The 15,159-nt window shown below is 43.8% G+C and overlaps 1 protein-coding gene across 2 annotated transcripts in view; it reads right to left on the bottom strand.

Moving 5' to 3' along the window:
- cobll1b (cordon-bleu WH2 repeat protein-like 1b) overlaps positions 1-15,159 on the bottom strand; it is a 274,387-nt gene that overhangs the window by 191,583 nt on the left and 67,645 nt on the right. Inside the window, exon 1 of one of the 2 annotated variants that reach the window (XM_070875529.1) lies at positions 12,943-13,025. The exons of the other annotated variant lie outside the window; for it this stretch is intronic. Coding sequence (XP_070731630.1) covers positions 12,943-13,001 — 59 coding nt within the window. The 5' untranslated portion in view covers positions 13,002-13,025. Of the gene's footprint in view, positions 1-12,942; positions 13,026-15,159 lie in introns of those variants that run through there. 2 annotated transcript variants of the gene reach the window in all.

Genomic DNA, 15,159 nt, shown 5'->3' with positions numbered 1-15,159 from the left:
TACACCACATCCACTGATTCCCCCTTATTCACCCTGCTCGTTACATCCTCAAAGAACTCCAGCAAATTTGTCAAACATAATTTCCTCTTCATAAAACCATGTTGTCACTCCTTGACTGAATCATGCTTTTCCAAATGTCCCACTACTGCTTCCTTAATAATGGACCCCAGCATTTTCCCAACGACAGATGTTAGGCAAACTAGTCTATAGTTTCTTGCTTTTTGTTTGTCTCCTTTTTTTAAATAGGGGCGTTACATTTGCGATTTTCCAATCCGCTGGGACCGCCCCAGAATCCAGGGAATTTTGGTAGATTACAACCAATACATCCACTGTCTCTGCAGCCACTTCTTTTAAGATCCTAGTATGTAAGCCATCAGGTCCAGGGCACTTGTCTGCCTTTAGTCCCATTACTTTACCAGTCCTTGATTGTACCAACAGTAGGGGGTCAGGATGGTGGAAGGGCCGGACATCATGGAAGGCATGGTACTTGGACTGGTAGCACTAGTTTTGTAACTTTCTACGGGTTGGGCAAGGTTATGAAATCATCTAATTCTCTTCAATTGCTCACTTCCTCCAGTCCATATTGGCAGCTAATTGTTCAGCTACTATGCCCCAGTCATCTAGAACTCTCAAACAGGTTTCCTCCGATTTTCTTCCTTTGAACACTGAGACTGACCAGATGGACAAAAAATAATCTTTTCTAGTTCTTCACAATGCTACATTAGTCCCTGCTTTTAAAAATGTTCTCAAAAGTGCCCTTGATTCTACATCCTCCCCACATCATGCCTCCATTCTCCTTCCCTTTGCCCAAGCTTAGTGTCCACCATATCCATTTCCTCTTAACTGAACACAGTGAAGTCTTCCTGCACGAGGAGGAGCGCTGCATAAATGCAAACTGTTTTTTTCAGTGTTTCTATGAAGCTTGGAAAACCTGACCATAATAAACAAGATTAACTTCCATTGATTTTGAATTTAATTTTAAAGACAGTGAATATTAATGTCTGTAGTGTACTTGTAAATGACTCCACGAGGCAATGTGTTGCACTCAAACTGTAGTGACCTTGGTCCTTTACCCGTAACTCCAGAGTGAGGCAGCCGCATGGTGGCTCCCCTTTTATATCGCCCCTGCCACCAGGGCAGGACAGGAAACCCCAGTCTCCACCAGTTGCACCCTCTAGTGGTGCCAGCATAGTATATACACAGTGTAAACCTTACTGATAGTACATCAGGTAAACAAGTCTCCATCTTATGTAACTATACAGTGACAACACAGAGTATATCTATAGTCTGCATATATAACAGTGAAAATCTGAGCCTGGTGTAATAATTTTTAGGATCATAACTTGGAAGATTTTAAGCAGATCAACCTTACAGTTACAGCTTTTAAAATAACCATAATTGAAAAAAAAATCATACCAGACTCTCAGTTGTCCCACCTTGTTGTAATAGAATATTTTACACAATTTGAATTAAACTACAACCCGATTGCATAACACCATTTGACAGTACTGAATATCAGCTCAATTAAAGCAGTGTCTTGGTTTACTTGTCTACATTGCAATAGGATCCTGGTTACTGGACTGATTAGCTGCACTAGTGGACTCTCAGGTATTCCTACAATGATACTTTCAAGGCTCTCAGAATCATATTTCAGTGTCCTTGCTATATGAAGTCTGCACATCATACAGAATCATAATTTCTGCACCTTAACATTGCTGGTCATTTAGAGAAAAATGGATGTGATTTTGTTCTTATCTTTTGTGAACTTTGTTTTCTGTTAAATATTAATGATGTTTATCTTTAGTTGACAGAAGTTCTCTTGTTTAAGGGAGAAGAGTAATAAATAGGTAACTACAGGTATTGGCAGAAATCGCTACAGGCCAGCAGTAGGAAGTGTCAGCACGAACCCGAAGAAATGGTTCCTGACATAAAGTCAGTGGCTGGGGGAAGGGGGTGTCCTGAGCTAACCAGTGTCAGGGAATCGTGAGGGAAGCCCAGTGTGGCTGGCTTTCATTTTAAGCACACATCCACTCCAATCCCACCTGGTTAAAATCAGTCTTCTAGAATCTATAATTCGACATAAAATTAGTAACCATTTAAAAATGAATCGTGTTACAAATTCGGGTCGGACAGATACATTCTCAGGTACAGTGGCGCCAGTTGCTCCCTTCAGCAGTCTCAGTGTCTTACTTTTGTGGGAGTTGTTAAAACGTGACCCAGGGGTAAAACAATAGTATCTCCTTGTCACCTGAATTGAATACATCTACCTTTTACAAATGGACTTCTTCAATCTCCTCAAAAGGCAAACCGAGCAAACATTTGATTAAATGAGGCCAGGCTATAAATCATTCTACTGACTTATTCCACATTATGGTGAATGTATAAAATAGCCGTATGATCAGACTCATTTAATTTAATCCATACAGTTGATCTTTGCAAATAATACAGAATAAATAATGTTACTCGAGCCCACAACAGTGGGTCACCATATTTGGCTTAAATAAAATGGCTTCTAACTATCCTTTAGCATTTCTAACCTCTGCGAAAAAGCCCTCAGAGCTTTCTCTAACAAATCTGACTGCCCTTACTGCCTTCTTGTTTCAAAGAGCCAGTCACCTGGTGTCCATAATTTCACTTTTTATTATCTCCCTCTGGTTAGACAAGGATCAATGGACTTTCGAACCCAATATCCATAAAGGATTTTTCGATTATCTGAAGTAGCCAATAAATTGTTTATCACTTAGGCTCTGTGGATAACAACTTCCATTTGGCATAATGGACACCTTTTTTTTAAAAACTTGTGAAAATATACTTAGCTTAAAACACATTAAAAGTAACCCTTTCTTTTCAATCCTTTCTGTGCATTTGGATGAAGAGGAAATGTAGCAGCTTGAATAGAAAGGTGGTTGACGGGTAGAAAACCAATACTTAGGGTAAATGGGCGTTACTCAGACTGGAGTAGGGTTGAAAGTAGTGTACTCCAGGGTCAAGTGCTAGGTCAGCTTTTGTCCAATATGGCATGTTTAGCAAATAATGCGCTCTGAGTGGGGAACTTCAATGTCCATCACCAAGAATGGCTTGGTAGCACCACTACTGACCAAGCCCTGAAGGACAAAGCTGACAGATTGGGCACGTGGCAGGAGAGAGAACAAACACAAGGGGAAAAACCTACTTGACTTTGTCATCACCAATCTACCTGTCGCAGATGCATCTATCCACGACAGTATTGGTAGGAGTAATCGCCACACAATCCTTGTGGAGACAAAGTCCCGGCTTTACATTGAGGACACCCTCAATTATGTTGTGTGGCACTACTAGCATGCTAAATGGGATAGAATAACAGTAGTTCAAAACTGGGTATTGATGAGGTGCTGTGGGCCATCAGCAGCAGATTTGTATTTCACCACAATCTGTAAACTCATAACCCAGCATAGTCATCAAGCAAGGAAAGCAAATCTGGTTCAATGAGGAGTGTCGAAGAGCATGACAGGAGAAACACCAGGTATACCTGAAAATGAGGTGGCAACCTCGTCAAGTTACAACACAGGATTACATGCATGCTGAACAGCAGAAGCAGCGGGCTATGGGCAGAGCTAAGGTGATCCCACAACCAATGGATCAGACCAAAGCTCTGCCACATCCAGACGTGAATGGTGGTGGACAATTAAACAAATAACAGGAGGAGGCTCCATTAACATCCCAATCTAAAATGATGGCGGAGCCAAGTTTGAGTGCAAAAGAAAAGGGCTTGCAATCTTCTTCAGCTAGAAGAGCTGAGTAGAAGATCCATCTTAACCCTCCTCCCGAGATCCCCATCACTACAAAAGCCAGTCTTCAGCCAATTTGATTCACTCCATGTGATCAAAAAATGGTTGAGCGCACTGGATAGAGCAATGGTTATGTGCTCCAAGAAAACCACAGCTGCATTGCTAAAGACTTGGTGCTCAAGAACTACCAATTCTTCTTGCCAAGCTGCTCCATTACAGCTACAACAATGGTATCAACACGACAATGTGGCAAATTGTCCAACTATGTCCTGTCCACAAATCCAATCTGGCCTTTTACTGCCCCAGCATACTCTCAATCCACAGCAAACTGATGGAAGGAGTCACTAACATGGCACTTCTCCACCTGCTCACTAATGCTCAGTTCGGATCCCGCCATGACCACACGGCTCCAGACCTTATTGCATCCTTGGTCCAAACATGAACAAAAGAACTGAATTCCAAAGGCAAGGTGAGAGTGACTGCACTTGACATCAAGGCAGCATTTGTCAGAGTGTCGCACCAAGGAGCCCCAGTAAAACTGAAGTCAATGGGAATCAGGGGGAAACTCTCCACTAGCTGGACTCCTATCTATTGGAGGCCAATCATCTCAACCTGAGCACATCGCTGCAGGAGTTCCTCAGGGCAGAGTCCTAGGCCGAAACATCTTCAGCTGCTTCAACAATGACCTGCCCTCAATCATAAGGTCAGAAGAAGTGTGCATGTTCGCTGATGATTGTTCAGTTCCATTTGCTATTCCTCAGATAATGAAGCAGTCCGTGCCCACATGCAGCAATACCTGTAAAACATCCAGGCTTGGGTTGATATGTGGCAAGTGCCAGGCAGTGACCATTGCCAACAAGAGAGTCTAACCACTTCCCATTGGTAATGCCATTCAATGTCATTGTTAAATCCCCCATGAACGATGAAGGAACGACAATATATTTTCAAGTCAGGATGGTGTGCAGCTTATAGGTGATGGGGTCACCATTCACCTGTCACATAAATACTGTGGCTATAAGAGCAGTTCAGAGGCTGGGTATTCTGCATCAAATGATTCACCTCCTGACTCTCCAAAGCATTTCCACCATCTGCAAGGCACAAGTCTGGAGTGTGATGCAATATTCTTCACTTGCCTGGATGAGTGTAGCTCCAACAATATTCAAGAAGCTCAACGCCATCCAAGACAAAGCAGCCCACTTTTTCAGCACCCCATCCACCATCTTTACACATTCACTCTCTCCACCACCGCGGTTGCAGTGTGCACCATTTATGAGATGCAAAGCAGCAACTCACCAAAGCTTCTTTGACAGCGCCTCCCAAACACAGCACCACTACCTAGAAGGACAAGAACAGCAGGTGCATGGGAACACCATCACCTATAAGCTGCACACCATCCTGACTTGAAAATATATTGTCGTTCCTTCATCGTTGCTGGGTCAAAATCCTGGAACTCCCTGCCTAACAGCACTGTGGGAGTAGCTCCCCCACCCCACCGACTACAGCAGTTCAAGGTGGCGCTGCCTCATCACTTTCTCGAAGGCAGCTAAGGATGTACAATAAATGCTGGTTTTACCAGTGATGCCCACATCCTGTGAATGAATAAATAAAATATAATTTTTTTTTAAAAAATAGTAGGGAGGCCTGTAAAAGATTTCAAGTACTCACTTCCCTAATGCTCCCAAGACCAAAACTCCTCTATTCCTCCCACTACTCACATCTTAGACCAACTTCCCAACACGACTAAAGGCACACCACCACCATACCTACATGCAACCCAGAGCACATTTCCTTATTATTGTCCTCACATTGCTGGATGTTTAAAAAAAAAAAATGATCCATAGGTACCTAAACTAGTATACAACAATCAGATCTGTGCTGTACGCTCTTGATGGTTTTAATATTCGAGGCACACAAAACTGTAAACAGTACTCTTACGGTGGCCTACCAATGTTTTGTATCAATTACATTAGTTCTTTACTCATACTCTCTGCCTTATTTATAGCACCCCAAATTCTTATGGCCCTTTTTTAGGCTTTCCATGAAAATGTAAGCCGAGTCACGTAAAATGAACCATCAACACTGGCATAACACTTTGAATAATTAAAATAAATCACCAAAATCACTGGCCCTATAAATTATACATTACATATAGATTCATCAGAGTTTACAGCACAGAAAAGGCTATTCTGTCCAATTGGTCTGTTGCTCCACACAAGCCTCCCACCCGAAGTCATCAGCATATCCTTTTATTCCTTCCTACCTTGTGTTTCTTTCGACCTTCCCCTTAAATGCATCTACGCTATTCGCCTTAACTATGCCATGTAGTTCCACATTATAATCACTCTCTGTATAAAGAGGTTTCTCTTGAATTCCTTGTTGGATACATTATATTTATGATGCCTAGTTTTGCACCCTGCACAAGTAGAAACATCTTCTACATCTACTCCATCAAACCTTTTCATCATCTTCAAGACCTTTCACCATCATCATCATAGGCAGTCCCTCGGACTCGAGGAAGACTTGCTTCCACTCCTGAAGCGAGTTCTTTGGTGGCTGAACAGTCCAATACAAGAGCCACAGACTCGGTCACAGGTAGGACAGATAGACGTTGAGGGAAGGGATGGCTGGGACTGGTGTGCCGCACGCCCTTTCCGTTGCCTGCGCTAGATTTCTGCATGCTCTCGGCGTTGAGACTCTAAGTGCTCAACGTCCCCCCGGATGCACTTTCTCCACCTAGGGCGGTCTTTGGCCAATGACTCCCAGGTGTCAGTGGTGATGTCGCACTTTTTCAGGGAGGCTTTGATGGTGTCCTTGTAACATTTCCGCTGCCCACCTTTGGCTCGTTTGCCATGAAGGAGCTCCGCATACAGCACTTGCTTTGGGAGTCTGGTGTCTGGCATGCGAACTATGTGGCCTGCCCAGCGAAGCTGATCAAGTGTGGTCAGTGCTTCAATGCTAGGGATGTTAGCCTGCACGAGGACACTGATGTTGGTGCACCTGCCCTCCCAGTAGGATCTTGGAGACATCGTTGGTGATATATCTCCAGCGACTTGAGGTGTCTTCTGTACATCGTCCATGCCTCTGAGCCATACAGGAAGGCGGGTATTAGTAGACCATGAACTTGGTGGTAGATTTAAGGGCCTGGTTTTCGAACACTCTTTTCGTCAGGCGGCCGAAGGCTGCACTGGCGCACTGGAGGCGGTGTTGAATCTCCACATCAATGTCTGCTTTTGTTGATAAGAGATTCCCGAGGTAAGGGAAATGGTCCATGTTGTCGAGGGCCACACCTTGGATCTTGATAATTTGGGCGGGGGGGGGGGGGGCAGTGGTGTGTGGCAAGGACAGGCTGGTGGAGTACCTTTGTCTTACGGATGTTTAGCGTAAGGCCTATGCTTTCGTAAGACTCAGTAAATACGTCAACTATACCCTGGAGTTCAGCCTCAGAATTTGCGCAGACGCAGGCGTTGTCCGTGTACTGTAGCTCAACGTAGAGGTTGGGGTGGCCATGGACCTGGCGTGGAGACGGCGAAGGTTGAACAGCTTCCCACTGGTTCTGTAGTTTAGTTCCACTCCAGCGGGGAGCTTGTTGACTGAGGTGGAGCATGGCAGCAAGGAAGATTGAAGAGAGGGTTGAGCGATGACGCAGCCCTGTTTAACCCCGGTCCAGACGTGGATTAGGTCTGTAATGGATCCATTGGTAAGGATCACAGCCTGCATGTCGTCGTGGTGCAGGCGAAGGATGTTGACAAACTTTTGGGGGATGCTCCATCGACCCTCGCGGTTGACAGTGTCAAAGGCCTTTGTAAGGTTGAGAAAGGCCGTGTATAAGGGCTGGCGCTGCTCCCGGCATTTTTCCTGCAGCGGTCGCTGTGCCCCGTAGGGGACGAAATCCACACTGTGACTCCGGGAGGAGCTCCTCGGCCACAGGGAGAAGACGGTTGAGGAGAACTCTAGCGACAATTTTCCCAGTGACTGATAGCAGGGAGATTCCCCTGTAGTTGCCGCAGTCAGACTGGTCCCCTTTTTTTTTAAAAAAGATGGTACGATCACTGCATCTCGGAGATCTCCCGGCATGCTCTCCTCCCTCCAGATAAGAGAGATGAGGTCATTTATTCCTACCAACAGCACCTCTCCGCCATACTTTAGCACCTCAGCAGGGATTCCATCCGCTCCCGTAGCCTTACTGTTCTTGAATGGTTTTCTGGCTTTTCCTACCTCATGCAACATTGGGGTTTCACTGAGGTGGTGGTGGGTCGAATGCTGTAGGTTGGAGTCGAGAACACTCGAGTCAAAGGCAGAGTCTCGATTGAGGAGATCTTCGAAGTGCTCCTTCCAGCGGGCCCCCGACAGCCTCGGTGTCCTTGATGAGTGTTTCCCCGTTCTTGGCCAGCAGTGGGGTGGGGCCTTGGGAGTTTGGACCGTAGGTGGCCTTGATTGCGATGAAGAATCCTCGCATATCGTGGCTGTCGGCCAGTTGTTTTATCTCCTGTGCCTTCTCCATCCACCACCTGTTCTTTAGGTCCCGGGTATTTTGTTGGACCTCAGCCTTGAGCCACCTGTAATGTTGCTTTGCTGCTCCAGAGTTGGGTTGTTGCTTGAGGCTCAGAAATGCACTGCGCTTGCGATCTATTAGTTCTTGGATCATTCTCATCAAACCAGTCCTGGTGTTTTCTGGTTGAGTGACCAAGTGTCTCTTCACAGGCACTGGTTATGAAGGCCTGGAGGGCAGATCCAGCGCTATGGGCATTCAGCATCTCCGGATCATTGAGGCATGCCAGGTTAGCTGTGAGGTGCCGGCTGTACAGGGCTCTCTTAGCTGGACCATTAAGTGCCACTGCATTGACTTTTTTGCTGCACTGCTTCTGCTGTCCCTTCTGCTTTGGGGCTAAGTTAATGTCGATGATGGATCAGATTAGGCGGTGGTCCATCCAGCAGTCGTCGGCTCCGGTCATGGCGCGGGTAATATGCACATCCTTGTGATCCCTGGCTCGGCCGATGACATAATAGAGCAGATGCCAGTATTTGGAGTGAGGGTGTTGCCACGATGCCTTGTATTTGTCCCTCTGGCGGAACAGGGTATTGGTGATAAGGAGTTCATGTTCTAGACATTTTGTCAGGAGTAGGGTACCGCTGGAGTTGGCTTTTCCTACCCCCTCTCTGCCAATCACACCTCCGCAGAGGGCTGTGTCTTTGCAGACCCTGGCATTGAAGTCACGTCGGAGGATCAATTTGTCGCCCGCGGGGATGCGGGACAGGGATGTTGAGAGGTTGGAATAAAAACGTTCTTTAGTCTCATCCATTGCATCGAGTGTTGGGGCACACGCACTGATGACTGTAGCGCATTGATTCCGGGATAGGGCGAGTCAAAGAGTCATGGAGCATTTGTTAACCCCGCGCGGGGAGTCTTTGAGGCGGTCGACCAGCTCATTTTTGATGGTGAAGCAGGCTCCGTGAAGGTGCCATTCTTCCTCTGGTTTTCCTTTCCAGAAGGTGTAACCTCCACCATGTTCCTTGAGCTGGCCTTCCCCTGCCCGCCGAGTCTCCCTTAGGGCGGCAATGTCAAAGCGTCTAAGTTTCCGGGCAACTATGGCGGTGCGGCGTTCTGGCCTGTCACTGTTGGAGTTGTCTATGAGGGTCCTGACGTTCCAGGTCCCAAATTTCATGTTAACGAAGTGGAAGATGCCTGTGCGCGAGTTCTATTAACATGGGGTGGCCATTGCACACCTACAAACACACGGGCTTAGCTGAGCAAGGTCTTGGTCCAGTGGCAAGGGGGTCCAAGACAACTGCGGACCAGACACTGCTGTATGAGCCTAATTGCCAACGGCAAGATGTTGGCTGCAAGCTCAGTGCCGAGTAGCGCCCTTGATGGTAGATGGCCCAAGGCTTGGTTTGGGGGCAGGCATGAGGAAGGTCAGTTGTCCGCTGGAGTTCCAAGAGATGTTTTAAAAGTTGCTTCCAAAGTTTTTTTATTTAAAGTTTTCCAAAGTTATTTAAAAGTTTCGCCAGAGGTTTTTTAAAAAAACTCTCCAGGTTGTTTAAAAGTTTAGAAATTGTTGAAATAGTTTCTCAAATTGATTAAATGTTTAAAAGTTGATTAAAAGGCGATTAAAAGTTTAAGATGCAAGTCAGTAGTAGGTCACTCCCTTGGTACTACTCCATAGGTGCTGCCAAGCCTCTGCAGCTGCACAAAGCCCTGGCCAAGCCACACCTGGAGCACCACGGGGAAGTAGAGGCCCAGTTGTCCCCGAAGTGGGCCCGGACGCCGCCAGGGAGGCGCCTGGATGCCACCGGGGGCCCGAGCACAAGCTGGGTGTGTTGAGTTGTAGTTTCGGGTAGTTTCCAGTGTTGTCCTGGGCCAGCTGCGGAGTCCCTTCTGCCGGTTAGTCGCAGGCCCCAGAGTCCCTTCGGCTGGTTAGTCGCCGGTCCCGGAGTCCCAGAGTCCCTTCGGCCAGCTCCTCCAGCTGCGTTCGCAACAGGAAATTCGGCGGGTCCCATATGACCCCCCTATTAGGTTTTCGGGGGTTAGGTTACCGGACTAGTAAACCAGAGGCCTGAACTAATGATCCGGAGACACGAGTTCAAATCCCACCATGGAAACTGGGAAATTTAAATTCAATTAAATAAATTTGGAATAAAAAGCTGGTATCAGTAAATGATGGCCATGAATCTAATGGATTATCATAAAAACCCATCTGGTTCACTCATGTCCTTTCGGGAAGGAAATCTGTCCTCCTTACCCACATTCTAGTACACCCATGTGTAGCTAGTTAGTACCTTTGAGCCAGATCAAGCTAAAGGCCTGTTGAAATTGAAGAACAAAAACACAGATGATGGGCCATGTTTCTTGAACAGATAACAAACCCTGGACAACCTAACAGAAGCAGCAGCATACCCATTTCGTAATCTAAAAGCAGGGCTTTTAGCTGCTGTGCAACCCCATAATTTGCCCAATTACTCCATTTCCCACATTAACATATTTTTCCTTTCCTTACATTTTACCAGCTACTCCTTTTGCTCATTAAGGCCTTTGGAAAGGATGAAAAATACCTTGACAATATTTGCAGCTTTAAGAAAAGCTGAAATAAGTTTTGGCATTCTTTAAATGAAGGGTTGCTGACTTGTAAAATTTCCTACCCCTCTCTCAGGTGAGCTTCCAGCACAACGATGGAACAGGAGCTCGCTTGAACATTTAATCAGGAGTTTCTGTGAGATCATACGAGCTCCAAATTAGCAAGCACTATGCTCACTGCCAAGGAATCATTACAATAGTAATTTGATATCGATGAGCAATGATTCCTTGGCAGTGTAAGCCATTTTGAAGTTGTGTGTGTAATTATTGTGGACACATGAAGAATCCAACAATTATGGTCAATAGTGTGCTCCTAGTTTGAAATGGGCTCACACTAAACATCACAACCATGCTATAAAATCCAGACTACCTGTGAGTGAAGTCACAGGACATCAACCGCCATACAAGTGATACCAGTAAACATTGAATCAATATCTCTTGCTGCACACATTTTTTTCCCCAAACAAAAAATATTAAATATTCAGCAAGAGAGCAGAGATAAGTCAATTTCTAAATGGAATCATCCCAATGTATTTAGCATCGAGCAAAAAACTTCAAGGTTAATGGAGTCCAAATATTAACAAATGATAATGTTGTGACACCAGGGAGAAAATTCAGCTGTTTTTTGTGTCAACAATAACAAGTCAGTATGCAGCACGTTTACAGTAACCACTTACTGCACAATTTATATATTGGCATTGGATGGAGCCATTCAAGGACTGTAACATTGGTAGTTAGGCAGTATTTAAATCCATTGCATTGCAAAATCTTTACTTAAGTACACGGGGTGGAGTTTCTGCTAGTTTTATCACTGCAAACTAGGTGAAATCGGCTGAATCAACGCTAAAGATCGCAGAAACTCAAGCATAAGCTAAGTCAAGCGTAAACTAAGTTTCCGCGATCTTTATCACTGGTTTAAAAATCATTTCTCCTAAAGCTGGCCCCTCCCACAGAAGTGACCACACCCCCAGATCGAAATAATAAGGATGCAGCGTTTACACCGATTGCGCCCATTCAAGAAGGGGCTTCAATATAGCTCTTTTCTTATGTCATTTTCAGTGATTTAAAATCAGGTTACTCACAGATGGACGACCTGACGCTCTTATTAAAAAAACTTTTTTTTGGTGATAAACCCATTTTCAACTATATTAATGTAACTGCCTCAGGTTACCATTCTTAAATATATGAATGAATATTGGCCCTGAATTTGCAGTTAGTATGACAACGTTCTCTCAGTTCACTGTCATGCTGCCTTTAAAACGGACTGCAACTTCGGGATTTGACACAAGAAAATACGAAGTTGCGGTCTGTCAACCATAGCTCTGAAACTGTGCTGTGCCCCCCTCCCCAAAGAGTTGGCAATCAGTGCAATCTCATAACTCATTGAAACTGCTGAAAACTTTGGCTCTTCCGCAGTAAGTAGCCGGTTAAATTCCCTGCTAAAAGTTAGACGTAAAGGGATTAGGTATAACTGGGGTTTTAACAGGGTATTCACTGCTAAACAAATGTTAAGGGCCTAGAAAACTAATTTTAATTTTGTGCAGTGCGAAATTTGTCCATTTTAATAAAATGTTAAATTTTTATGAAACTTGAACAAAAAAAGTTTATGCATCTTTTATTTTAAGTTTATGCATCTTTATTTTCAGTTTGCCTTTATCCCATCCAAGAACTAAAATCCTTCATTTGCTCTCTCTAACTATTTTAAGAATTTATAATTGTTAAGGGCTTACCCACTTCCTTGTTCGCTGTCCGTGAGAATTCTGCCTTTTGATTGGCTGCTTATACAGCCTGTTGACGTCACAGCCATTCGGACATGGGGATCCTATTAAATTCCGTTGCATTGACTATGAGGTCGGAAAACCCGAAGTTTTCGACACAGGGACAGGGATTGCAAGATAACTGTGGAGTGTACATCAGGGCCATCATTGAATGCATTTGCTTCGCTGCCGACCATAAATTCAGGGTCATTGTTTATTGCAACAGAAAAAATAATTAGGTTTTATTACGCTGAACGATTAGGCTGGTTCATGGAAAATTTTACACTTGTGATTATGCAAATGCATTTTAGCGGAAACTTAGTAAGCTAACTATGTCTGCAATTACCATCGAGTAACTCTACGAGGCCTTGTACTGTGAGTAAGAGCTGTGAGACTTCGGTCCATTTAATACGACTGCAAAGTGAGAGGCAGCATGGCTGACTGCCCTTTACATGCCCCTGCACACCAGGGCAGGAAACCCCTGGGGCTTCCAACAGCAGCGCCCTCAGGTGGTACATCGTACATAGTGAATACAAAGAGTTTGCATACATGACACTAACCAACACAATTTGCGTCCAAAGCGGAAACTCTACCCCACAATATTTAGGTGTTTCCTTGTAATAATCCGAAAAAGGAAGAGTCACAAATTGATATACTGGTACTGTATATTACAGAATAGAATAACCACCTCTTCTTGTCATGTCAAGATTAACTACAATTGCAAATAGTTCAAAATGATAGTGATCAATTCTAATTTTGAACCAAAAGCTCAATCAACTGAAAATTATTCCATTGAGAAATAAATTGTGGAAAAAAAAACAGAATTCTGTCTCTGCTTGGATAATTCGGATTTACATGGCCTGTGTTTTTTGAATAAGCAACCCTTCTAGATACTGGATAACTTTACTCACTTGTCATAATGCTAGAGAGAGTCATATTGGAAGCATGGTGTCATGCATGCTAATATGGGCATTCTCCGCATCACATAATTACATAGTATTTACCGCACTGAAACAGGCCAGTCAGCCCAACAGGTCCATGAGCTTTCTCACACCCTTCTTCACCCAACCCCATCAACATATACTTCTATTCCTTTCTCCCTTGTGTGTTTATCTAGCTTCCCCTTCAATACATCTCATATTGCAAATCGGGCAAAAAAATGGTCTTATCTCCATGTGTTATGAAAATTTGGCTTGAAATGTTGAATATAAATAAAACTATCTAATTCTACTACTAATTAATAGAACATTTTAACAGTATATCAGTAGAACAGTACAGTACAAGATGCATACTGCATTGGTATTTAGAGCAGGAGGACACAAGTTCCTCGCTCTAATTTCTGACATGGTAGCTTGCTGATATTAGCTAGACTGTGGGGACAAGTGAAGGCACAATGCAACCCCATAGAGATTAACAGTTAATCAATCTGGACTGTTGTTGCTGGCTAGTAGGAGGTTTCTTGGTCACCCTCTTGGCGAGGTATGCAGTCCAAAGAAATAGTTAGAAATGAAACAAAATTGGGGCTGAGTAGGGGGTAAAATGTTAGATGTGAACACTCAAACATGATTTGATTTGAATGTTTTTTTAAACTAGCCAGCCCCATGAATTAGAAGAATCAAATTTTTTATGCGCTACTTATACTGTATATTTGACATTGATACTATAATCTCTTGCCAGCATGTATCTCAATACAAAAATTGTCATTTTGGTACCAGTGGCAAGTCCAGCTTAAATAGATAGTCCTTCTGAAAACAATTCTGCTAATTTGACTTGCTGCTCTGTTGTTATGGAAACAGCCTGAACAACATTGGCATTAACAGCAGCCACAGTGGAAAAGGCAGCAAAAGAAATGGCAAAAAAACTCTTTCAGAAAACGAAATGCATAGCATTGGATTCCCTTAAAAAAAAAGAGAGCAATACCAAAGAGGAAACATTTTATACTTGTGTTTTTTTCTCTCATTAAATGCCTTCTTACTGAGGGGAATTTTTTTCCATGCTTTTTTTCTATTAACAATGTCTCAGAGATCCACCATATTGAATTTCCAAGCCAGAAATACCCATTTGTTGGATAGATCCAAATACATACGTCCCCATAAAGTGTCATTTATCAGAATAGGAATCAGCATCCTTATTGGTGCTGGAAGCAGATCTTGGCACGAAAATGCAAATATAAAAAGTACAATACTGGCTGCAACTGAATTGCTGATGTAATGGATAAGCTCTATTACAGGTCATCTCAACCAGCGAATTGTGTATGCTCCAAGGAGACCCCAGAGTATGAAAAAAAATATATAAAAAGAAAACAAAAAAATAAAATATGATTTTAGCTACCTTCAGACCAGGAAGCAATTAAATCATCTGGTAACATGTGTGCATCAGTTAATGCATGAAGTAGGTTACGCATATTTTTCTCCACACAGGCTCATTTTCAAGGTTATTCAATAACCCGTTTTTCTGGTTTTCTGTTTGATTGCAGTTTCTTTCAGATTATATACAGCTCTGCAACCCACCAATAAATGTTCTTGGCAGGGGGGGCAGGAAAGAGAGAAAATTTGATGTTGAG

The sequence above is a fragment of the Pristiophorus japonicus genome, chromosome 3 (genome assembly GCF_044704955.1).
Source record: "Pristiophorus japonicus isolate sPriJap1 chromosome 3, sPriJap1.hap1, whole genome shotgun sequence".
NCBI lineage: Eukaryota > Metazoa > Chordata > Chondrichthyes > Pristiophoridae > Pristiophorus > Pristiophorus japonicus.
The sequence above is the reverse complement of the archived record's forward strand: the minus strand, read 5'-3'. Positions and strand labels throughout refer to the sequence as shown.